General features: G+C 42.6%; 1 protein-coding gene across 12 annotated transcripts in view; it reads right to left on the reverse strand.

Annotated features, from left to right (window-relative positions):
* The window catches only part of foxred2 (FAD-dependent oxidoreductase domain containing 2), a 120,377-nt gene that overhangs the window by 25,855 nt on the left and 68,107 nt on the right, over positions 1 to 26,415 (reverse strand). For 10 of the 12 annotated variants that reach the window (XR_007958532.1, XR_007958528.1, XR_007958527.1 and 7 more), the window contains 4 exons: positions 20,502 to 21,060; positions 16,586 to 16,837; positions 10,762 to 11,046; positions 7,367 to 7,533 (listed from right to left, as the gene is read on the reverse strand). Coding sequence is in view for 1 of the 12 variants with exons in the window: in XM_052043142.1 (XP_051899102.1) it covers positions 7,367 to 7,533; positions 10,762 to 11,046; positions 16,586 to 16,837; positions 20,502 to 21,034 (1,237 nt within the window). In the remaining 11 variants the exon portion in view is untranslated. The remainder of the gene's footprint in view (positions 1 to 7,366; positions 7,534 to 10,761; positions 11,047 to 16,585; positions 16,838 to 20,501; positions 21,061 to 26,415) is intronic. The other 2 variants (XR_007958535.1, XR_007958536.1) reach the window with 1 other exon arrangement.

Below are 26,415 nucleotides of genomic sequence, written 5' to 3' on the forward strand. Positions count from 1 at the left end.
GTAGTGAATCTGTGGAATTCTCTGCCCAGGGAAGCAGTAGAGGCTACCTCATTAAATATATTTAAGACACAGTTAGATAGATTTCTGCATTGTAGGGGAATTAAGGGTTACGGGGAAAAGGCAGGTAAGTGGATCTGAGTCCATGGCCAGATCAGCCATGATCATATTGAATGTCAGAGCAGGCTCGACTAGCCGGATGGCCTACTCCTGCTCCTCTCTCTTATGTTCTTATGAGAAAGATTTTATTGCAATACTATGACAAATCTGACTTTGTTGGTGAGGGCATCCATTCAAACCCTGTCACAGTTCTCACTGCATATGCCAGTGTATCCAATGCTGTGACAGTAAAATAAGAACTTGCAATTGTTGCCTTTCACAAGTTCTTGTCTCAAAGAAACAGCTGCACAGCAGGTCATGTGTTCTAACTAAAGGAGGATTATAGAGAAGTTGCAAATTGCTTTGCTGGGCATTGACAGAACTATCCTTCCCCCAGCCCCACACCCCGTTCCATTATTCTGGGAAGAAAACTGGTACCAGATTACTTTATGGTCTCCTCAGCCTAGGAAGAGAGCTAATTGTTTGATCAGCCAAGCATGAATTGAAAGACCTTGGAGAAGTCTGCTTCCCAGCACTCAAATCCAATGCAGCACAACCAGAAGTCAAAGAATGGATATCTCAATTGAGACAGCTTATTCACGTGATTCTAACTTAAAGGGTATATATAATCAGCCCAAGACTTTGTCTCTGCTGAACTGTGAAGTATCCTTTGTTTGAGGTTCCTCACTGATCTAGTGATGTAACGTTAGACCTTGGCCAAGGTGTCAAAAAGCTATTAGTGGAGAAGATAAAGTACCCTCAGCTTTTCTGCCCGTCTCGGTCCAGTAACCCAATTGATTGTCATGAGTCACTTTTCTGCTTCACTTACTCAATATTACAGGTTATTTATCTATAGAGTTAAACAAATCCACCTGATGTAGCTGAAGTTAAATCATTTAAAATCCAACAGTAGGTTAGAAAGTGTAGAGAGTGCTGAGTGAACAGAATATGACGCAAGTTAGGATAAAAGTAGCAGAGCTTCAGAGGAGCTGAAGTATACAAAGTGTGCGAGGTGGCAGGTTGGCCCAGACAGCAGCCCATCAGCATCGGGTTCAGCTAATGCTCGACCAAGATAAACAGGACAGTTTCTGAAGCAATAACTACAGGAAGTATGGCAGTATTAATACACTTCAGCAGCAGAGTTAACCCACAGGTTCAGTTCTATTCAAAACCCTCCAACTAATCTGAAAAATCTCAGGACCAGATTCAATGTTTTGAGTGCACTGAGTGTTAAGACAAAATGCAAAAATAACTGACTTTGATCAAGCAGGGCTATAAATTAGTGAGGTCTGTCTCCAGATCCCATTGACCATTAAAAAAGTACTTTGGGCCTGCATTGAGTTTTACTACAATCAGGAGGTCACAGAAAGGACACCAGTCTTCATGGCAGGCTCAGCAGAACTTTTAATAATATTCAAAAAGTTAGGTAAAGGACCCATGAAATTGGAGCCTGTGGACAGTCTACCCTGAATCTTATTATTACTCATGTTGAAAATAAAAAACTGCAGATGCTGTAAATCCAAAATAAAAACAGAAAATGCTGGAAATGCTCAGCATTAACGTCAAATGTTTTCCTTTCCACAGATGCTATCCGACCTGCTGATATTTCCATCCTTTTTTGTTTGTTTTTATTCCTATTACCATTCCTTTGCTGCATTATTAACTGTGCATGGGTGTGTACTCGTTGTATCTGCACTCTGATTAAGGTTCATTGAGAATTGGATAGTGCATCAGCAGCCTGATTACTTGATCTCCTGAAAGCACCATTTACAGAGCATCAGTTGACGTACTGTCCGTCAAATTGTTGGAGGCAAGGCGGACACAGCAAGGCTCATGTAAGAACATAAGAAATACAAGCTGTAGGCTATTCGATCCCTCGCTTGCTCAGCCGATCGGTAAGATCTTGGCTGAGCTTTTAACTCAGCATCACTTTCCTGCCCTAACCCCATACCCCTCGATCCCTTAATACCTAAAAATCTATTGATCCTTGTCTTGAATATACTCAGCAACCGAGATCCCACAACCCTCTTTGGTAGAGTCTTTTAAGGATTTACTACCTCCTGGATGAATATATTTCTCATCTAGGAAGTAGAAATGTGCGCCTGGAATGGCTGAATCCTCATTCTAAGATTGTGACCCCTGTTTCCAGCCACCCCAGCCAGAGAAAATGTCTCTGTGTCCACCCTAGACACAGAAAGGGTGTGAGGATTTTGTATGTTTCAGCTAGATTAGCTCTCATTCTTCTAGGTGTGGTCTCAGTTTGCTTGATTTCACCTCATAGGACAATTGCACTTCCCCAGCTCTTGCACGCACAGCCACAGATCCTAGCAGTCGGATTGGTGAACATTTGTTGCTCTCCATCTATCGCAATATTCCCTTCCTTAGGCAGGGAGACCAGAACCCTAAGCAGTATTCCAGATCTACTCTCATCAAGGCCTATATAGTTTCAGCAAGTTGTATTTACTCCTGTACATAAATCCTCTTGTAATGAAGGCCAACACATTGTTTGTCTTTCTAATTACTTGCTGTACTTGCACATATGCGATTCATGTGCAAGGATACTCAAGTCCCTCTGAACATCAACATTTTCCAATTTCTCACCAAAATACCCTGCATGACTCCATATTTTTCTGCATTATATTCCATTTGCCATGTCTTCACCCATTCACTTTGACTTTCGATATCCCATTGAAGATTTTCTGTATCCCTCACAGCACATACTGCCATCCATCTTTATACTGGCAGTAAAATTGGATATATTATTAAGTGAACAAAAACTGTGAACAATCGGGGCCCCACCACTGATCCCTGCCCTCTCATCACAGCTCCCAGCCTGAAAATGACTGTTTATTTTCTGTCAATTAATTGATATCTAGTCCATGCCAGTACATTTCCTTAACACCATGCACTCTAATTTTGTTTAATAGCCTGTGTTGTTAAACATCTTATCAAAGGCCTCAAGTCCAAATATACCACATTAAATGGTTCTATTTATTTTGCTTGTTAGAACCTCTAAAACTCTCAGACATGGTTTCCCCTTCATAAATCCATGTTGATTCTGCCCAATCCAATTAACATGGGTTCCTAAGTGCTCAATTCCTTAATAATAAATTCCAGCAATTTTCCTAATAATATCAGGCTAACTAGTCCGTACTTCATGTTTTCTCACTCCTTCTTCTCTCAAATAATGAGGTTATTTCTGTTACCTTCCAATCTGTGGGAGTTGATCTACAACCCATGCAATTTTGGAAGATGACAGCCAGTGCATTCACTATCTCAATAGCCCCTTCATTCAAAACCTTGGAAGTTATTGATTTTCAATCCCATTAATTTCTCCAATTTATTTTTTTTTAAACTGATATTAATTTCCTTCAGCTCCCCATTTTCCCTGAAGCGTTGTTCTCCACTAATTCTGCAAGGTTTTCTGTGTTTACTTCCATGATTGCAAACACGATACAGTAAAACTCCGAGGATACACTATCCAACAATTCGGAAATCTAGCCTGTTCAACATCTGGCTCTCCAGGTAATGATTACCATGCTCCCTGCTGACTCGTTGGGGCACAATAGGCCAGAAAATGTGCCAGTCTGGCACCAGAGTCTTGAGCATGCCTGAGTATAAGGGTTTTACTGTAATTAAACTTCTCTGCCATTTTCTTATTCATCAATATAGTTTCTCCTGTTTGTCTGTAAGGAACCCACATTAGTTTTTTGACAACGTTTACCTTCTTGCATATCCATAAAAGCTTTTACAGTCTATTTCACAGCAAACACAGAGTCTTTGCTTAGTACACTACTGCAAAGTTTATTGAAAAAGCACGTTCACCATCTACAGCAAAGATACGACTGTAATTACCATTACTTCTGATAAAAACAGGATCATTTATCCACAAGACAACACAGCATAAATTACGTTTAAAAGAATCAACACTAGTAACTTGCAGCAATTCTATCTCCAGATGTGATTGACAGAAAAATTAACCAATCGTTTCTGTTCTAGCTGGGTATCGTGACGTAACTATCTGCAGCAACCAATTCATGCAAGGACTGAACTTTGTACTCTCAAGCAGCTTGCAGCTTCTTGTGTGCGGGGCAGGGGGTGGTGAGAGGGGAGATGGGGTTACAAAATTTAAACCCATGATCCCATCAAATTCCTGATACTTGTTTTGCTGATACTACAACGCCTTGCTCTAATTTAACCCAATGGACAGATAGTCCCTTTGTTCTCTCTATCCCTCAACCCTTCTCTGTAATTTAAAACATCTTTGATTTCTAACTTTTCCCAGTCATTCACCTGAAACATTAATTCCATTTCTCCCTACACTGATGCTGCCTGACTTGCTGAAGGTTTCTAGTATTTTCTGTTTTTACTCAAGACAGAAAATGAAGTGTAAATAGATATTGGGTGGTTCGGTTTTAAGGATGAGATTTGCGGGGCTCAACAAATTCTCAGCATGGCAGGAATACACCTCACACATACAAACTAGTTCCCAATGCCACTGATGTCAATTTTCTCCCCACCACCCATACTTTGACCACCATTCCCACTGAAGCTGCTCTATACAATTCCGTGACTTGTCGAAGAACCAGAATGTAATCCTACACAATATTACGGGAATGCTACTTTGTTTGAGGTACTGTCTCTCGGGTGAGACAATAAACACCTGCACTCTCGACTGGGCATAAAAGGCACAATTTCAAAGAACAAAGAGTTCTCCCTAGTATACTGGGGCTAATGTTTATCTTTTAACTAACATCACTGAAGCAAGTTGCCTTGTCATTTATCACTCTTCTGTCCATGAGACTTTACTGTGCACTTCTTCAGGTTTCAGGATGAACTGCTTCCATTCCAGTCCTGAAGAGAGGAAGATGCCTGTGTACAAATTCATTTACTGTGGGGTTGCCCTTGCGCATCAGTGAATACAGTCCTAATAGAGCAGGGTCTTGGTCCAACAGCGAGAAGGTTCAAGATGAACAGAAATCAGGTTCTGCTGTACAAACGTGGTGCACACGCACACACATACAGACATGCAATCTTCTCCTTGGTTCTCCTCTCTGATATCCTCCCTCCTTCAGTCTCCCTTACCTCTCTTCTGTCTGCCTTCCCCGAACTTCCTCCCTTTCTCTCAGTTCCATCCCCCTTCACTCAACTCCTGCTCCTTTACCCTTGTGATTCCTCTGCTTCCTAACCATCCACACATCCAGGAAAATTCCTGGGAGAATTCCTTACTGCCAAGGGCTCCTTTAAGGCTACATGTAATGAAACAAGTAATCCCAGCAAGAATGGAGATGAATGGGTAATTTGGCTCCCTATAATAACTGAAACCCAAAACTATAGTGCGCTCATTTTATACATATACATGGAAAATTCACCCTGCTTTTACCAGATATTGCTACAGTTTCAGTTGCTACAGTTTCAGTTATGAGCTTTGCCGTCTATGATTGACATGATACAAAATTAAGTGGGATAGCAAATTGTGAGGAGGACACAGAGAGCCTGCAAAGGGAATTGTAATGCAAAGTGAAGAAGGGGAGAAGTAAACAGTCTCTGTTGTTAATAGATGTTTTGGAGTTTAGCCAGGAGTTCAACTGTGCTCCAACTCATTGGCTGACAGTAGTGCCAATGGACACATTGACCTTATACATCCATGCAAGTAAGCAGATGGGAGTAAAACAGAACCTGTGACAATGCATCAGTCCATCAGTTATGCTCTCAAGTGTCTGCATAGTGTGTTGGAATTTAAAAATGGATGCAAGGCACTACAGCACATCCTGAGGTTACAGAAGGTGCTGCATTAATGCAACTTTTACTCCCTTTAGAAACTGCAATACAACAACAAGCTATTTTAGCCCAATCAATTGGCATTGCTTTTCCTGCACACAAGTAGTAGGCCTGATCCAACATAACCATTGTTCACATATCCCCTTCCCTTCTCAGTTTAACCCAATCTTAGGCTGGTGTGGTCAATCATCAATTCCTCCAGTGAACCCACTACTTCATTAATGTTTTTAAAAATGATTTAACTCTCTTCCATTTAATCTAATTTCAAAAGGATGGATATAGGGAAGATGCTTTCACTTCAGGAGTTACCTTAACTAGGAAATTCAAATACAAAACAGTCACTAATAAATTCAACAGGGAATTCAGGAGAAATGTCTTTACACAGAGTGTGTGAGAGAATTTGCAACTCATTACCACACAGTAGCTGAGGCAAATGGTACAGAAATGCATAAGGGGAAGCTAGATAAGCAAGAGGTAAGGAAAGGAGTAGAGTGGTATGTTGATTGGGCGAGATGAGAAGTGGAAGCACAGCCACTTAACAACATAAGAAATAGGAGGCCATCTGGCCAGTCGAACCTGCTCTGACATTCAATAAGATCGTGGCTGATCTGGCCGTGGACTCAGATCCACCTACCTGACTTTTCCCCATAACCCTTAATTCCCCTACTATGCAAAAATATATCTAACTGTGTCTTAAATATATCTAATGAGGTAGCCCCTACTGCCTCCCTGGGCAGAGAATTCCATAGATTCACTACTCTCTGGGAAAAGCAGTTTCTCTTCATCGTCCTAAATCTATTCCCCCGAATCTTGAGGCTATGTCCCCTCGTTCTAGTCTCACCTACCGGTGGAAACAACCTTCCTACCTCGATCTCATCTATCCCTTTCACAATTTTGTATGTTTCTATAAGGTCCGCTCTCATCCTTCTGAATTCCAGCGAGTATAGTCCCAGGTGACTCAATCTCTCCTCATAGGCTGACCCCTTCATCTCCGGAACCAACCTGGTGAACCTCCTCTGCACCGCCTCCAGAGCCAGTATATCTTTCCACAAGTAAGGAGACCAGAACTGCAGGCAGTACTCGAGGTGCGGCCTCACCAGTACCCTGTACAGTTTCAGCATAACCTCCCTGCTCTTAAATTCAATCCCTCTCCCAACGAAGGCCAACATTCCATTTGCCTTCTTGATAACCTGTTGCACCTGCAAACCAACCTTTTGCGATTCATGCACAAGCATTCCCAAGCGCCTCTGCACAACAGTATGCTTCAATCTTTCACCATTTAAATAATAATCTGATCTACTTTTCCTTCCAAAGTGGATGACCTTGCATTTACCAACATTGTACTCCATCTGCCAAACCCTTGCCCACTCACTTAACCTATCTATGACACAGAACAGCTAGGTTGAATGGCTCTGTTTCTATGCTGCAAACTCAATGTCATCTTATACATTTTTTCAGTTCAGCTGCTGTAATTGGTTCTGATACGCACCTGTGTAGCGGAACCCATGGATGAAGCCACCAGCTGCCTTCCTATAATCAACGGAATGACTGGCTGTCCCAATAATAAACATTCCCGGAAGATTTTCTGCTTCATAGGTGGCTTTGACCAGTGGGTACTTATTCATGCGACCTCGACCTCTCTGAGGCTTAGTAAGACTGTTGGGAAGACAACAGCAGAGATGAAGAAATGAATGCTTTTGTCGTCTCTTCAACAATTAAGGGTGGAACAGTTAGTAAAACCACTGCCTCACAGTGCCAGAGACCCAGGTTTATTTCTGACCTCAGGTGCTGCCTGTGTGGAGTCTCTGGTGTTCTGTTTTCCTCCCACATCCCAAAGATGTGGCAGAGGTTAAGGGGAGAGTTGATAGTACTTTTATAAGATTATGCAAGGCATAGGTAGAAGGCCAATATCTTTCTCCCAGGGTCGAAATGTATAATACTAGAGGGCATGCATTTAAGGTGAGAGGGTGTAAGTTCAAAGGAGATTTGTGAGGCAAGTTTTTTTTGTTTACATTGAATGGTGGGTGCCTGAATGCGCTGCTCAGGGTGATAGTGGAGGCAAATATGATGAGGCATTTAAAAGGCTCTTATAGGCACATGAATATTGGATATTGGCATTGTGTAGGCAGAAGGGATTAGTTTAGCAGCATTTAATTACATTTAATTAGTTCAGCACAACACCATGGTCCGAAGGGCCTGTTCCTGTGCTGTACTGTTCTAGGTTCTATGATGTGCAGATTAATTGACCACTGTAAATTGCACTGAGATTATAGGCAAGTGGTAGAATCTGGGAGGAGTTGATGAGAATGTGGGGAGAATAAAGATGTAATTAACATTTGATTAGTTCAAATGGGTGGTTTGCATGGATTTGGTGGGGCAAAGGGCCTGTATCCATGCTGTAACTCTGTATGACTCTATGAATTTTAGGTCCCCTCTTTAACTTAATGGTAATCAATGTAAGACAATTAAGACTGGTAAATCAACCTTAATGATAGTCAAGCTAGGGCTTCCTTGGTCACTGGCAAGAAGTGACCTTCAGTTTAAGATATCTTTATTAGTCACACATACATCGAAACACACAGTGAAATACATTTTTTTGCATAGTGTTCTGTGGGCAGCCCGCAAGTGTCACCACCATAGCATGCCCACAACTTCCTAACCTGTAGGCCTTTGGAATGTGGGAGGAAACCGGAGCACCCGGAGGAAACCCATGCAGACACGGGGAGAACGTACAAACTCCTTACAGACAGCGGCTGTAAAGCATTATGCTAACCGCTACACTACCTCAATGAAAGCTCAAGGATCAACACCTCATCCTCTAACTCATGATTTTACAACCCTCAGGAGTTAATGAATTCAACAATTTGAGGTGACTAGCCTTTCCAGTCTGTCATCTACCTGTAACATTAAATCAGGTTTTCTTCTTCCACAGATGATGCCCGACCTGCAGGATATTTCCAGCATTCTCTTTTATTTCAGATTTGCAACAACTGCAGTGTTTTATATCTCAGTTCCAGCGTCTTTTTCATTTCCTCTCTTTGTCCTCATTCATTTCCTTCTATTTACATCTTCTTCAGACAGATCAGCTACAACTAACAAACCTTCACCACCCTCTCTCAGCAGGCACCATGAATGTTTGTGTCATTCAGTATTTCTGGTCTCCACTCTATCGTACCGGGCTTCTTCGCTGCAACTTTAAATATATTCACTTTCAAACTTTCCAAGCTCTGAGGAAATATCATTGGCCTTAAACTAACTCTATTTCTCTCTCCGCAGATTCTTTCTAACATTTTCTGTTTCTATTTCAGATGTCCAGCATCTGCAGTTGTTTACTTTTCAAACACCACAGAACAGTACAGCACAGGAAAAGGCCCTTCTGCCCACAATGTTGTGTCAAACTAATTAAATTAGTAATTAAATGCCTAACTAAACTAATCCCATCTGTCTACATAATGTCCATATCCCTCCATTTCCTGCACATTCATGTGCCTATCTAAGAGCCTCTTAAATGCCTCTATCATATTTGCCTCCACCACCACCCCTGGCAATGCATTCCAGGCACCCTCCATTCTCTGTATAAAAAACTTGCCTCACACATCTCCTTTGAACTTACACCCTCTCACCTTAAATGCATGCCCTCTAGTATTATACATTTTGACCCCGGAAAAAAGATACCGGCTGTCTACACTATATATGGCTCTCATAATCTTATAAACTTCTATCAGGTCTCCCTTCAGCCTCTACCACTCCAGCGAAAACAACCAAAACTTGTTCAAACTCTCCTTATAGCACATGCCCTCTAATCCAGGCAGCATCCTAGTAAACCTCTTGTGCATCCTCTCCAAAGCCTCTACATCCTTCCCATAATGAGGCAAGCAGAATGAAATGCAATACTCCAGATGGAGCCTAACTAGACTTTTATAAAGCTGCGATATAACTTCCCGACTCTTGAACTCAATGTCTCAAGTAATAAAGGCAAGCATGCCACACGCCTCCTTTACCACCCTATCAACCTGTGCAGCCACTTTCAGGGAGCTATGGACTTGGACCTCAAGATCCCTCTGTACATCACGCCTTCAGAACTGGAGAACTGTTACAGAAAAACAGCATTCAAAGGAAGGGAACAAACGCAAATAAAATGCCCTAAAGATTCTTCAATGGGGAATGAGAGATTATTTGTGCTGAAAGAAATTGAAAAAAAAAAGTGCACGTGTATAGTTTAAGGGGTTGACATCACACTCCTTAGCCCATTTGGCTTGTTTCATCATTCAGTGAGATCATGGCAGATCTGTAACCTAACCTATGCACCTGCTTTTGCTCCACATTCCAGCATACTTTTGATTCACAAAAATTTCACATTTAAAATCAACACCTGACATAGTCATTTAAGTAAATTGGTCCCTAACTTCTACTATCCTTTGTGTTGTGTTTCATAACTTCATTCCCAAAAGGGCTTAGTCCAATGTTTGGTTACTTCTCCTAGACTTTCCAACCAAGGGAAATATCTACCCTACCAGTTCCCCCAAAATCCTGAAAACTTCAGTCAATCACCCCTCAAGTGTCTAAATCCCACAGGGTGCAATCTCAGAACATAACTTTTGGTACTACACTTCCTCCAAGGCCAATATATCCTCCTCAATACGTGGTACCCAGAACCGAATTTACTGCTTCATGTGTGGTCCAGGACAGCTTTGAAATAAAACTAGACAATCCTATTGGAGATAAGTATGGAAAGGAAGAGGGAGATTTTCATGAAAGGACTAGTGTACCACAGCACTACATAAATAACAGGTAATGGTGGGGGGGGGGGGGGGGGGGGAATCTTCTGAAGTTGCTACTTGGTACTACTCAAGATGTCAATGGGTTCTGCAACTGCACACTTACTTGCTGAAAATGGAAAAGTCAAATTTCCACCCCAAGCAGCGGATGACACGGTCATAAGGCAGACGCACCGCCAGGTTATCTGCCACTTCTTCAGACAGGAGGAGCTGCTCATTTCTGTTGTAGGACATATCTTGGAAGGTGTTGTTCTTGAAAAAGTGATGTCTTAGCCGTAAGTGTAACTTTCCCTTTTTGTCTTGGATTAGGACAGTGTTTTCCAGGTCTCCCTCCAGCAAGCCATCCAGTGACTTCAGCTGATAGGTGTCCAGTAGTGCGTTGTTCACTGCCCTGAGGAATACAGAACAGAATTATAAAGAGCTGTTAGGTTCTGAGAGCATCAGGTCCCTTTGACCTACCACCATTCAAAGGCCTACTAACCAACACACTTCTCAATGCATGGGCCGAGAAACTCAAGTGGGCAGAGAATGATATTTTTGTGCAGTTCTGGTCACCACCCTATAGGTAAGATGTGATAGCACTGGAGAGGGTGCAGAGAAAATTCGCTGGGATATTACAGGGGATGGAATTTTTTCAGAGATGAGTTTAGACTGTTAGGCTGGAAAGGCTACATTTACGATAAGATATCTTTATTAGTCACAGGTACATCGAAACACACAGTGAAATGCACCTTTTGCGTAGAGTGCTCTGGGGGCAGCCCGCAACTGTCTCCACGATTCCGGCACCAACATAGCATGCCCACAACTTCCTAACCTGTAGGTCTTTGGAATGTGGTTGGAAACCGGAGCACCCAGAGGAAACCCACGCAGACACAGGGAGAACGTATAAACTCCTTACAGACAGTGGCGGGAATTTGAACCTGGGTCGCTGGCGCTGCAAAGCGTTATGCTAACTTCTACACTAAGGGTCCTGATAAAAGTATACAAAATTATGGGAGGCATAGAGAGGGATAGTAAGATACTTTTCCCCATGGCAGGGCTGTTTCAGACCAGTGGGCCTAAGTTTAAGGTGAGGTTTAGAGGGGATCTGAAGAAATTTTTTTCACCCAGAGGCTGGTTGGAATCTGGAACACACTGCCCGAGGAGGCTGTAAAGGCAGGCACTCTCACAACATTTAAGCATCTTCACAAGCACTTAAATCGCCAAGGCATAGAAGGCTACATACTAGTGCTGGTAAATGGGATTAGTACAGATAGATACTTGATGGTCAGCATGGACATTGTAGGTTGAAGGACTATCTCTATGACTCTATGAAAAAGCAGTACCTTGTGAACAGGGCCAGGTCAGTTCTATGGACTCTGTGGAATAGAAGCTGGCTTTTGCCAACTGTGATCAGACTGTATCTGAAGTTGCCCAACCTGGGAAAAATGCCCGAGAGCTAAAGAAACATTAAGCCACATAGCACCAGTACGGGGGAAGAGAGAGCTGTTCCTCTGGGATGGGCTTCATTTCAATTATGCTGGTAAATTGCATAAACAGGATTATAGAAAAGGCTTTAAAATAACTACAAGGGGGTGGTTCTAGTGATGGGAAGTTTAATAAATTATAAAGAAATAGAGAGCAGTGGCACAGGATAGAAAAGGGGAGAATGAAAATTAAAGCATGACAGGAAGGGGCAAAAAATAATCAAAAGTGTACAACAGAAAGTAAATCTGTAGTGTAGGAAATGTAAAAAGTTTACTGTTTGAGACTCTTTATTTGATTGCGTACAATATATATAACAAGATGCAATATATATAACAAGATAGATGATTAATGGCACAAATGGAAATAAATGTGTTTGGTTTAATTGGCATTACAGACAGCTGGTTGCAGGTTGACCAGGACTGGAAACTCGATATTCCAGGAATTCAGTGTTCCAAAGGAATAGGCAAAAAGGAACATTGTTAATCAAGGAAGGTATCAATGGGGTGGTGAGCAGTGATACAGATAAGGTGAATTGTTATGTGAAATTGGTTTGGGTTGAAATATGGAATAGTAGGAGCAAGAAGAAACAAAAGTACTAGTCTAGAGATTCACTCCCCTCCCCAAAGTGTTGCCTCCTTATTGGACAAAATGGAAATAGAGAAATATTAATTGGAGTTTTATTTCTTACCTGCCTTCATCTTCAGGGACGTTAATCTGCACATTGATTGGACTAATCAAACTGGTAAGGGGAACATGGATGACAAATTTGTGGAGTGTATTAGGGATTGTTTCTTTGAGCAGTATGTAACAGAACTTACCCAGGAACAGACTATTTTAGACTTAGTCATGTGTAATGAGGTAGGATCAATAAGAGATCTTGTAGTTAAGGATCATTTAGGGATCAGTGTCTCTGCATGGCAGAATTCCTGAAATTAAGGGTGAACACCTCTGGTCCAAAACCAGTGTCCTCAACTACAAAGCCATGAAGGAAGAATTGTCCAGAGTGGAGAATAAGCCAAAGGAAAGGTCAGTGGATGAGCAGTGGTAGATATTTAAGCAGCTATTTCATAACGTTCAGAAGAAATTTATACCAATTAGAAAAAGAGACTCGATGAGGAAGATTAACAATCCGTGGTTAACAAAGGAGGTCATAGAAAAAAACTAAAGTCTAGAGAATTATTTAGGGCATTTTTTAGGAACCAGCAGCGAGAGACTTTCTATAGAGTTAAGGGAGCATAACCGTGTAGATGTTGAGACATTTCCACAAATGGGAGAGTTTTGAACAAGGAGCATATTAACAAGATAAAGGGGCTGTCGTTTAAAACGGAGGCGCACAGGAATTTCTTTTCACAATCTCTGGAATTCTCTACCTCAGAGGGTTGTGGAGGATAGATCACCTCAGATATCTAAAGAGAAGGTAGATTTAATTTGTAAGATCAGGGGACTGAGGGCTACGTGGAACTAGCACAGACCAACAGATAAGATACGATATCTTTATTAGTCACACGTACATCGAAACACACAGTGAAATCTTTTTACGTAGTGTTCTGGGGGCAGCCCGCAAGTGTCGTCACGCTTCTCGCACCAACATAGCATGCCCACAACTTCCTAACCCGTACGTCTTTGGAATGCAGGAGGAAACCGGAGCACCCGGAGGAAACCCACGCAGTTACAGAGAGAACATATAAACTCCTTACAAGACAGTGGCCAAATTTGAGCACGGGTCACTGGTGCTGTAAATCGTTACACTAACCACTACACTACTGTGCCTGCCCTAGTGCAGATCAACCCCAATCACACTGAATGGCAGGGCAGGCTCGAGGGACCAAGTGGCCTACTCCTGCTCCTGAGTCCTTGTGTACTCTTTTCAGTTTTGAAGCCCGAGGAATGAACTAATCTAGGTGCTTAAAATGGTAAAAAAAAAAATTCATAAACTATTTTCTGCAGAAGGAGAGTTCAGAATGATAGGCACAGTTTACACATTAAAGCCAAGTCATTCAAACATGAAATCAGGGAACACTTTTCTACACAAAGGCTGGAGAAAATCTGGAATGCTTACTTCCAATAGTAAAAACTATGATTGAAGTCCCGCAGTTCCCAGTGGCATTCTAATGGAAACTGGGATGGTCTTGATAACATTCCCAAATCAGTATAAGGATAGGCATTAACACCTCTGCCATGATTATTCCCAAAACTGGTGCCCCCCAAGGCTACATCCTCAGCCCTCTACTCTACTCCCTATACACTCACAACTGTGTGGCCAGACTCTGCTCTAACTCCATCCACACATTTGCAGATGATACCACTGCAGTGGGCTGGATCTCAAGTAACGATGAGTTGGAGTACAGGGAGGAGATAGACAATATAGTGTCATGGTGTTCCCTCAATGTCAGCAAAACAAAAGAGCTTGTCATTGACTTCAGGAAGGGGGGCGGTGCACACTCTCCTGTTTACATCAACAGTGCTGAAGTCGAGAGGGTTGAGAGCTTCAAGTTCTAGGACTGAACATCACCAACAGCCTGTCCTGGTCCAACCATGTCAACACCATGGACAAGAAAACTCACAGTGCCTCTACTTCCTCAGGAGGCTAAAGAAATTTGGCATGTCCCCTTTGACCCTCACCAATTTTTATCAATGCACCGTAGAAAGCATCCTATCCGGATGCATCACGGCTTGGCGTGACAACTGCTCTGTCCATGACTGCAAGAAACTGCAGAGAGTTGTGAACACAGCTCAACACAGCACAGAAACCAGCCTCCCCTCCATGGATTCTGTCTACACTTTGCGCTTCCTCAGTAAAGTAGCCAGCATAATCAAAGACCCTACCCATGCTGGACAATCTCTCTTCTTCACCCCTCCCATTGGGCAGAATATACAAAAGCCTGAAAGTACATACCACCAGGCTCAAGGACAGCTTCTATCCTGTTGTTATAAGGCTATTGAATGGTTCCCTAGTACGATAAGATGGACTCTCGACCTCACAATCTACCTGGTTATGACCTTGCACCTTATCACCTCCCTGCACTGCATTTTCTCCTGAAGAAGGGTCCTGACCCAAAATGTTGACCGCCTGCTTTTCTCCACAGATGCTACCTGGCCTGCTGAGTTCCTCCAGCATCATAGTGTTTTTCATCTAGATTCCAGCATCTGCAGTCCTTTGTTTCTCTAGTATTACTACACTTTCTCTGTAGCTGTTACACTTTATTCTGCATTCTTATATTGTTTTACCTTGTACTACCTCAATGCAATGTTTAATGAATTGATCTGTAGGAATGGTATGCAAGACAAGTTTTTCACTGTACCTTGGTACATGTGACAATAATAAACCAATTTACCAAAGTGTTCTATCTTGAATGATGCAGATGAGGCCTAACCAGAAAAGGTTTGCATACTTTCCTTTTATACACAAAGTCAAGATTCCGGAATCCTCTCTTTAAAAATGGCCACATTAGTCTTGCCTTTTTCAAAAACTTTTGTGTATATAATACTTCTCTCCCCATTCATGCATTTCCTTTAAAACTTTCATTTATATTACATAACTCTGTTCATTTTTCCTTCCTAAATACATCACTACATTGAGGGGATGGGATATATATAATGGTGGGGCTTTTTGAGCTTGGAAGGGTTGAAATGACTGCTTGCAATACTTGGAATGAACATGTTAAGATCTTTATAAGTAGTATATCTATATTACTTTAACAGATATATTGTCTGCTTCTTTTAGTTGAACTATGAATGCACCTATGTTTTCCTGGTCAACGTTCTCTGAGATACTGAATTCCACATTCTAACCACTCCCTGGATTCTCAATTGGATGTATTAGTGATTGTCCTTTACATAAACCTTACTTTCCACAAATGGTATCATCTTCTCTATATCTCCCCTTTTGAACCACTTCATGACCTTGATTTCTGCTTGACAGGCTTTACTGATTGGAAGTTCTGTTTGGCTTGCCCCATGCGACAGCCATCTCTTGCCTCCACTCTCAAGACTTGCTTTCAATGACATAGAACCTTAACCACAGTAAAACATTTCAAAGGACTTCACAAGAATTGTATCAAAGACAATCCAACACCAAACCACCAAAGCAGATATTAGGACAAGTGACCAAATCCATGTTCAAAGTCCCAAGTTTTAAGAAATGTATTAAAAAAAAAGACTAGTGAAGAAATCCCTGGGCTTGTGACCGAAGCACCAGGAGGCATGCTTATCCAACAATAAAAATGGGAATGCACAAGTGGCCAGAATTGGGAGAGAGAGGGGATAAAGAACTGTAGGAGGTTGCACATTCACACAATCAATTATTTTTTCCCTAAAGTTCCAGGCTCAATCAAATGACGTATTCTTAATGCTAATGATGAAAACATAAAGCATTGAAATCTGAAAGTGTTTCCAGGAGATTTAAGTCAGATCAGCTCACACTGTCATGCAGGGTCGTGAATGAAGTGCCTTATTTGACTTACCGGAGATCTCCAACATAATGAGTGGCCCAGGCAAGCCGTATTCGGGACCGACTCACTGCATGAATAAAGTTCGTCACTCCAGCAATGTTGTCTGCTGTCTCAAATGCTGCATTGCCCCGACCTAGGATGAGGACTGATTGCCCAACAAAGTCATCCGGGTCCACAGAAACAGTCTCATAGCCCTCAACATGTTCAGAACCTGGAAAATCGGGCACATGGGGTACCCCTAATCCAGTTGCTACTAATAGGACACTGGAAGGAGAGAGGGAAACAAAAAAGCAACATCATGGCATTAGAAGCAGCAGAAGACACATGAACCCACCCGTCAATTCCCAGAATCTGAAGGAACACTTTAGTGTGTCATGTTGCCCTTGTCTGGCTGGTGGAAAGCTCCTGCTGCTATCAGGTCAACAGTCCCTCTGGTGCTCAAGGCCAGCACATCGGTGACCAGTGGCAGCAGTAGCAGTTCAGTGCAATACAAACTTTGCATGGTCTCAATTCAACTGTGGTAAAAACAAAAAGATTCTAAAATGATCTCTCTGGACTGGAGGTAGTATCTCCTGCAACTTTGAAGCAGATGGAATACCTCAGCTGATCACTGATCCTCCTCTAAGATTTCACCCTCCCTAGTGCAAACTTGCGCAAGTTTTAACCCTAAACTCCAGATCCAAGCTCCTCTCCTCTGTCTTTGCTGCAATGGAATTAAGTCTCACCCATTCCTATTACCAAGGCGTCCTTGAGTGGGACCCCAAAACACTGCAGTCTTTTGTCAATTTACTAGCCGTGGATCACTGGCTAGTAGAAATCAGGAAGCTATAGGTTCTGGTCACACCACATAAAATGGGAATATAATCAAATTAGAACTCCAGTACAATATTGATTGAGAGCTGCACAACTGGGGGACTGCCCTTCGAATAAGACTTTGAACCAAAACCTTGTCTGCCCTCTCAGGTATAGGTAAAAATCAAATCTGACTATTTTCTAATAAGATTAGTTTAGTTCTCCCTGATGTCCTGGCTGATACTTTAGTCCTTTAACTAAAGGAGATAGAAGCCCATGGAATAACAGGGAAAGAGAGAAAGAGTAGAAAGATGGATGTTTTTCAGATTGATAAGCAGTTTCCCAGATGTCATTTTTAAGGTCCATTAAGCAACTTGGACGTGGCTGTTATCAGCATTATAAACTGCAGATAATACAAAACCCAGAACAAAATAGCAATGAGGATAATGAGGCTTCAGAGTGAAATTGCGCTGAAGTTTGACAAACTTTATGCTGAGAAGTTTGAAGTAGCTCACTTTTGAAAAACCATCATGTGAAGTCCACGTGTGACAATGCAATGATTTTTGAAATGGGGAGACAAACAAACATTTTGGTATCTACATTCACTTATTCCTGAAGATAACAAACCAAGTTGACACATTGGTTCATCAAACATAGTGGTTACTTGGGTTTATAAACAGAAGATCTGAAATAAAAGCCAATAAATCTTGTTGGAATGTTAAAACCCTCTTAGATGGAATATTGCACATGATTCTGGACACTGTATTTCTAGAAGATGAAGGCCTTAGTAAAGGTAGAGGGGTTTACCAGACCAGCATTGGTACAGGTGACTGTTCCTTGTGGGGATAGGGTCTCACCTTTATACCACTTTCTGTGGCGTAATTCTGCTAAGTTGGACAGAGTCAGAACAGGCATGGCAGCACAAAACTGTGCATCGATGAGGCACTGTAGACATTCAGTAGCAGCAGAAACGTACACTGCCACAAAATGTGATCTCATGGGCCTGGCATTCCTTATTCCACTATACTGAATCCAGGGGACCAACCATGGGTCCGTGAGGAGAGCAGAGCACAGGCACACATAAAATGATGATATACCAGCCTGGTGAAGTTACAATTTAGGACTGCATTTTTGATAAACAGCAAAATAGGATGCAGCAGACAAAGCCAAGCAATCTCAAAACGAATTGATCAAGCAAAGCTCTGCACTCCTATCATGTTTAGCTGATAGGACAACACTGCTGGAGTTCCTCAGGATAGTGTCCTAGGCTTCAACTATTTCATCAATTACCTTCCTTCCAATACAAGGTCAAAAGTGGGGATGTTTGCCGAAGATTGTGCAATGCTCCCTCCCACTTGTTGTTCCTCAGCAAATGAGCAGTCCATGCCTGTACGCATTAAGACCAAGCCAATAAGTGGCAAGTAATACTTGGACTGTAGATGTGCCAGGTAATGACCATCTCCAACACAACAGAATCTAACTACCTATCCCTGACATTCAATGGCATTACCATTGCCAATTCCCCCACCATTAACATCCTGGAGGTCATCACTGATCAGAAAGTCAACTGGTCACTGCCATGGCTACCAGAGCAGGTCAAATCCTGAGTATCCTAAAGCGAATGACTCACCTCTGACACCCCAAAGCCTTTCCACCATCTAAGGCACAAGTCAGAAGTGCAATGGAATATTATCCAATTGCCTGAATGACTGTACCACCAACAATTTTCAAGAAGGACAACACTATCCAGGCAGAACCCAGATGAGTGGCACTCCATCCAACACACTAAGCATTCATTCCTGAGACCATGGACGCAGTGGCCATAGTGTGCATCATCTACAAAATGCATTCCAGTTACTCACCTCGGTTATTCCAATAGCACCTTCCAAAACCTGACCTCAACCACCAAGGATGGAGGCAACAGGTTCAAGGGAACATCAGAACTATCAGGTTTCTCTCCAAATTGCACTCCATCCTGACTGGAAAATACATCACCGCTCTTTCATCATCGCTGCTTCTAAATCCTGAACTCACTCCCCCACAGCACCATGGAGCACCTTCACTAGAAGGACTATAGCAGTTCAAGGTGATGGCTCACAACCACCACCACCTCGAGGGCAATTCAGAATGGGTAACAAATGCTGGACTTGCCAGCAACACCCAGATCCTAAGAAATAATTAAAAATAAATTACCAGAGATGAGTGACTTGAGATGAGGAGTTGAAAATACTTAGATTATTTTTACTGAAACAAAAAAGTTTAAGGTATGACCTGCGACCGGCTTTCAAGATGATGAATTTACTTATAACAGAAAAAGTGATAAATGATTTCCTCTACTATGTGGCTCAATAACTAGAGGTCAGGGATTTAAAATCATTGGCAAAAGATTAAATGGGAGAAAATTTCACTCAAAGTTTTGGGACTTGGAACCGTCTCCCTGGTATAACTTTAAAAGGGAATTGGACAGGTACTTGAAGATGAAGAACAAGAATTATTGACAAAGACTTTGGTTTAAAGACCAAGCAAAACTGTTCTTTCTCAGTCAGACAAGGCAAACAGTCCAAATGGTCTCTTTGTTTCTTTAAAGTCTATTTACTCAAGAGTTCAAACAGCACACTACAGGAAACAAAAGCAAAAAACTACAGGATGCTTGAACTCTGAAAGTATACAGATAATGCTAGAATACTCAGCAGATCAGGCAGGATCTGTCAAGAGAGAGAGAGAGTTAATGCTTCAGGTTGATGACCTGTCCTTGACCCAAAACATCAGCTGTTTCTCTCTCTATACAGATGCTGTCCGATCTGCCAAGTTATTTCCAACAGTTTTTTTTAAACATTTCACGACAGGAACTTTGCTATGGAATATATTTTAAAATATCCATGAAGCTGATAGAACCCTCAGTCAAAACAACAGCAACATCTATTGAGTAAAGATTAAAAGCACTGTTGTAATCTGACACGTATTGATATCTCCAGTTGAGGCTAATTGGAGAAATACCCAAACATTCTGGCAGGAAACAGCATGGTTACCACATGCAGCCTTGATTAACGATAAGCAAACAGCAAGGACCAAGAATAAGCAAATCCACCCCTTGCCACCAGCATAACACGGCACCATTAATGATGATCTGACATACCTGCACCTGTAATGATGATCGTTCTGATCTGTCAGAAAGAAATAAAGCCCATTCCAGGCCTGGGGATCCCTTTTGGCTTCAATCCACTTTATCTCTGTGTTGTACTGAACCTTCAGTTTAAATGTTCTTGTAAAGTCATTCAAGTATTGGAGCATGGTGTCAGCATGAGGGAAGAAATCTTTGGAGTAGTGTTTGTACAGCAGATTGTCATCATGACTGAGCAGTGAGTTCCAGTCATGGCGGAGGTTAAACTCTTTGTTCTGTTTCCCAGTGTAACGCTTGTTGATACTGATGAGTTTCCGATGACGGGGATAACGTACAAAAAAGCTCCCAGAGATGTTACTGCGCTCAAAAATCAGATATTGTCTTTGGGACTGTTGCAGAAAGTAACCGATCTGCAGGCCACTGGGACCTGCGCCGATCACACAGTATTCAAGGTGCAGGTAGTTTGATGGCACAGCTCCACACAAGGAGACAAAGGCAACACCCGCCACAAGTATGCCGAGGGTACAACTCACCCATAATGCTGGCATGCTGTCCCCACAGCATCAACGCCCAACTGGAAATGAAAGAGAAAGACATTCACCTTGAGACTTAACAATGTTAGCCATGGATCAGTGGCACTCTCAACTAAGTCACAACGATGTGGGTTCAAGTCAACATTGTTATCACAAGTCAGGGTCATCCTATTATTACTTAACATTAGCAGATACGTAAATAGGCAAGACATAGAAGGATATGGTCCCAATGTGGGCAAATGGGATTAGTGGAGATGGGGAAAAAAGGTTGTTATGGATGTGATGGGCTGAAGGGCCTGTTTCTCTGCTGTACAACACTGTAATACATCATTAGTTATCATTTACATACAACTGGTGAGAAAAAGTTCCGGGGTTTTAGCTGAGAATCAGAATCAGGTTTATTATCACTGACACATGTTGTGAAATTTGTTGTTTTGCGGCAGCAGTACAGTGCAAAGTATAAAGAAATACAAGTCACTGTAAGTCACAAAAATAAATAAATAATGCAAAAGAGGAATAATGAGGTAGTTTTCACGGGTTCATGGACCATTCAGAAATCTGATGGCGGAGGGCAAGAAGCTGTTCCTGAAACATTGAGTGTGGGTCTTCAGCCTCCTCCCTGATGGTAGTAATGTGAAGAGGGCATGTCCCAGCATGATGGGTGCTGCCTTCTTGAGGCACCGCCTCTTGAAGATGCCCTCGATGGTTGAGCAGGGTTGTGCCCGTGACTGAGCTGGCTGAGTCCACAACCCTCTGCAGCCTCTTTCGATCCTGCACATCGAAGCCTTCATACCAGACGGTGATGCAACCAGTCAGAATGCTCTCCACCGTACATCTGTAGAAACTTGCAAGGGTCTTTGGTGACATACCAAATCTCCTCAAATTCCTAATGAAGTATAGTCACTGGTATGCCTTCTTCATGATTGCATCAATGTGTTGGGCTCAGTATAGATCCTCTGAAATGTTGACGCCCAGGACCTTGAAGCTGCTCACCCTTTCCACCGCTGACCCCTCAATGAGGACTGGTGTGCATTCTCCTGACTTCCCCTAAGTCCACAATTATTTCCTTGGTCTTGCTGACGTTGAGTGCAAGGTTGTTGTTGCGACACCACTCAACCAACTGACCTAGCTCACTCCTGTACGCCTCCTCATTGCCTTCTGAGGGGGGATCTGGCGGAAGTTTATGGGATTATGAGAGGCATAGACAGACAGCCGGTATCTTTTACCCAGGGTCAAAATGTCTAGTACTGGAGGACATACATTTAAGGTAAAAGGGGGCAAGTTCAGGGGAGATGCGCAGGGCTGATTTTTTTTTGCACAGAGGGTGGTGGGTGCCTAGAATGCGCTGCCGGGGCAGTGGTGGAGACAAATACAATAGAGCCATTTAAGAAGCTCTTAGATAGGCACATGAATGTGCAGAGAATGGAGGGATATGGACCTTGTGTAGGTAGAAGGGATTAGTTTAATTACTAGTTTAATTAGTAATTAAGGGCCTGTTCCTGTGCTGTACTGTTCTATGTCCTAACACAGATTCCAGCCTCTCAGTGTGCAATGGTGGGAGAGCCCGAAACTGTAGCCCACCCCCGTGAAGTCCCTTGCAGTGACAGCACCCAGCTTCACCGTGTCCCTCAGCACATGGTCCTGGACCACAGAGCAGTTTAAAGCCTTCAGCCATGGACAACACCTTGGACTGGAACATCTGTGAGTTTCGGGAAGATCAGAGGGCATCTTTCACTGTTGATACCTTCCCAGCAGCGGCTGATATTTGAGCACCCCTCAGCCCCCAATCACCCTGTTTCTTTCCCCTCCTCCATCTGCCCATCACCCACACACTCCTCCCATTGGGTCCCCTCCCGCCACTGTTCCCACCTGCCCACTCCACCTCCTCTTATTTGGTTCCATACTCCACCATTCTTTCTCATCAGATTCCATCATCTGCAGCCCTTTGTTGCCTCCACTTCTCGCCTCCCAGCCTCTGTTGCTACTTCCACTTTTCCCTCCACCATCTGCTTATCACTCCTCCTCAACCTGGATCCACCTATCACTTGCCAGCTCTTGCTCCACACCTTGCCCTCACCTCTTTATACTGGCTACTTTCCTTCTATCTTTCAGTCCAGCTGAAGGGGCTCGACCCTTAACATCGACTGTCCTTTTCCGTCCACAGATGCTACCTGACCCACTGAGTTTCTCCAGCAGTTTGTTTTTTTGCTGGTGGCAAAACTGTATTAGAAACCAAACGGAGTCATCATCACATTTTGGACATTTGAGGTATGACAAGTGGCCTGTGTAGTAGCTCAGGGAAAATCTATGTTCTCAAAGCTTGCCCTTCAACACAGGAGTTTTCGTCACTTCATGTCTGTCTGTTTTGGACTAACTCATAGAAAATGATCACTCTGGAATAATTATCAACACTGTTATCATGTTAGTATGTGACTGCTAGGATGGTAGGAGGCAAAGAAGACAGTCTTTTCCGTTCCACATTCCTTCTACAACACGATAACAGTGTGAGAGTGTGGGCACTTCATGAATCCCTTCAAAGGATTATTACCTTCTATATCGAGTGTAAACATGGATATTGCTTTCAGCCTTCCCAGCGTGTTGGGGTTCGGATCCACGAGCACTAACTCCCCACAAAGTGCTTTACTCACACTGGCATTCTTTATTGATGTGGTCATCCAAAGAAGATCGTAGGGTACATGTGATCAACTAAATTATTTCACTGCCCGAACAACATTTTACATCACTGGATACCCAGCAAGAATAGAAAACCTGGCCACTCTTTCCACCTGCAACCTAATCAGAGATCGCTAGGATCAAATTTGAGACCTTTTTGGCGATAGCTTTATAAAAGGGAGTAGACACTTCACAGGGGGAATAGAAAACTACAAAGCACAAAGCAGATACATTTATTTAGATCATTAGCAAAGGCTTCTTGAGCAGCAGCAGGGTGGGGAAATCTAAGACAAGTCCAAAGAAGCATAAGCTTATAGGTAAAGGCATCATGATAGTGAGGCAAAGACACTGGCAATTCAACCACTACAGAACAGAGGATGTACACTGGAATACAGAGCAAGAGAGCTTTGAGGAATAAAACAAAGACTTGTAATGCTGACAAATTCTTTGAACCATGTGGACTGGGATCCAGTGAAATCAGCAAGAACTGAAGCAGCTCATTGTGATGGGATTAGGGAGTGGTCTGGGTGAGATACAATGGAAAGTGAAGCCTTGGAGGAGGGTTTAAGGATATGGAGGGGTGCACATAACTTTCACTGGGAAAGTGGGTGTGGCATGGGGTGAGATTGATAACATACCCAAAATGAAAATATGTGGTCTTGATAAGGGAATGAATGTGGGATTTGGAGCTCAGCAGGGAACAAAGCATGGACTGCAAATTTCTAGGCTCAGTATGACCATTGATTGAGGAAAGTGGGTAGAGCTAGATTAGCACATCATTCTTAGTTATGTAAGCCTTTTACTGGAAAAGTGAACAGCTCTTCCATAACGCTTGACAAGCAGTCAGAACGCACAACATGTACAAGGCTAGGTGATCCCACAGAGGCAAACGAGTTCTCATCAGTTTAAACACATTGTACACGCTGATAGTACCAAGCAGCAATCTGTAGCAGAACTAAATCTGAGGACACCAGAGGTAACTGAGTAGTGTAAAAGAGAAAGGGATAGCCATCTACTAGATTCAACTGGACTGTACGGGGATAGGAGGAGGATCAGTAAATACCAGTGAAGGTAGTTTTCATCTAAATGGGAAATAACCCTTTTCTGAGACAGTATCTCACCAAAGATCAAGCTCTTGGAAGTTCAAATGGATAGAAAAATTCACATCAGTTAAAATGAATTCATTGCTTTCAATTAACTTCCTTTTGCAGTATGATTTATTACAACAGACTCACATGCACAGGCCTGGTCTATCAGTGTGGGCTCACTGCTTGGGCATCTCATTACACATTTGCACTGGACATTTCTGTAACTCAGGTAGAGGAAACCCAATATCTGTATGCTGACTCCTCTCATTAACAATGATAAAACTGCCTGTCTCAGTTCAGCAGCAAACTGTGGATTCACATTTTGGGATCAGCAAATCAGAAACAGGAACAAAGAGAACTTGCACGTTGACCTTGACCTTTCCCACGAATATGATGCATGTAAAAGACCCTGCAGCGTAAACTCAAAAACTTGATTACTGACGTTTATACATTTGTCTGTGTACAGATTTATAGAAATTTATGACAGAAAGCAGCCATTTGGTCCATCGTCAGCCAAAAATGGACTTTAGAACAATACCATTTCCCAACTCCTGGTCCATAACCCTGCAGGCTCTGACTCTTCAGATGCTTATCCAGGCCATTTTAAATATGAGCGTTCCACCTCCACTATCCTTTCAGGAGATAAGACCAAGACCCCAACCATTCCTTGAGTGAAATAATTCTTTTCTCAACTCCCCTCCAATATCTTAACCAATTAACAAAGCTATGTACCCCAGTTACTGGCCTTTCTACCCTAGTTATTGGCCTTTCTTATTTACCTTGTCTAAGCCTCAGGACAGCTTCTACCCCACTGTGATAAGACTATTGAACGGTTCTCTTATAAAATGAATGGACCATGACCTCATGATCTACCTTGTTGTGACCTTGCACCTTATTGCACTGCACTTTCTCTGTAGCTGTGACACCTTACTCTGTACTGTTATTGTTTTTACCTGTACTACATCTATGCACTCTGTACTAACTCAATGTAACTGCACTGTGCAATGAATTGACCTGTACGATCAGTTTTCAAGACAAGTTTTTCATTGTACCTCGGTACAAGTGACCAATAAACCAATACCAACACCCATAAAAGATGTCAATGAAAATCTGTAGTTTCCTTTGTTCCAAAAAAAATAACCACACCACAGAGGGTCTCTCCTTGTAACTATAGTTCTCCAACCCTAGCTACATTGCCATAAATCTTCTCTGCACCCTCCCTAGTTTCATAACACACTTATGTAGTGTTGTGACCAAAACTATACACAGTACTCGATCTGAGCCTAACCAATGTTGAGGGTCCTTCTCAACCACCTCCTTCCAGTGACCAAACAGCTGCTCCCCAAAGCACAGTGTGGATCTTAGAGGCACTGGGGACATGATCTTCACCATGTGACAACTCCAGAAGAAAAGTAGGGAGCAGCATCAGCACTATACACGGCATTTCTCAACCTCACTAAAGCCTTTGGCTCCATGAATCAGGAGGGGCTGTGGAGCACTTTTCTCAAATTTGGCTGCCTGCAAAAATTTGTCTCCTTCTTATGTTTGCTTCATGGTGTTACACATGGCTGTGTCGTTGATCTGACATTTTTTTCAATCTTTCCACCACAATGCCAGGGTACACCTCCAACAAAC

The sequence above is a fragment of the Pristis pectinata genome, chromosome 33 (assembly GCF_009764475.1).
Source record: "Pristis pectinata isolate sPriPec2 chromosome 33, sPriPec2.1.pri, whole genome shotgun sequence".
In the NCBI taxonomy this organism is placed as follows: domain Eukaryota; kingdom Metazoa; phylum Chordata; class Chondrichthyes; order Rhinopristiformes; family Pristidae; genus Pristis; species Pristis pectinata.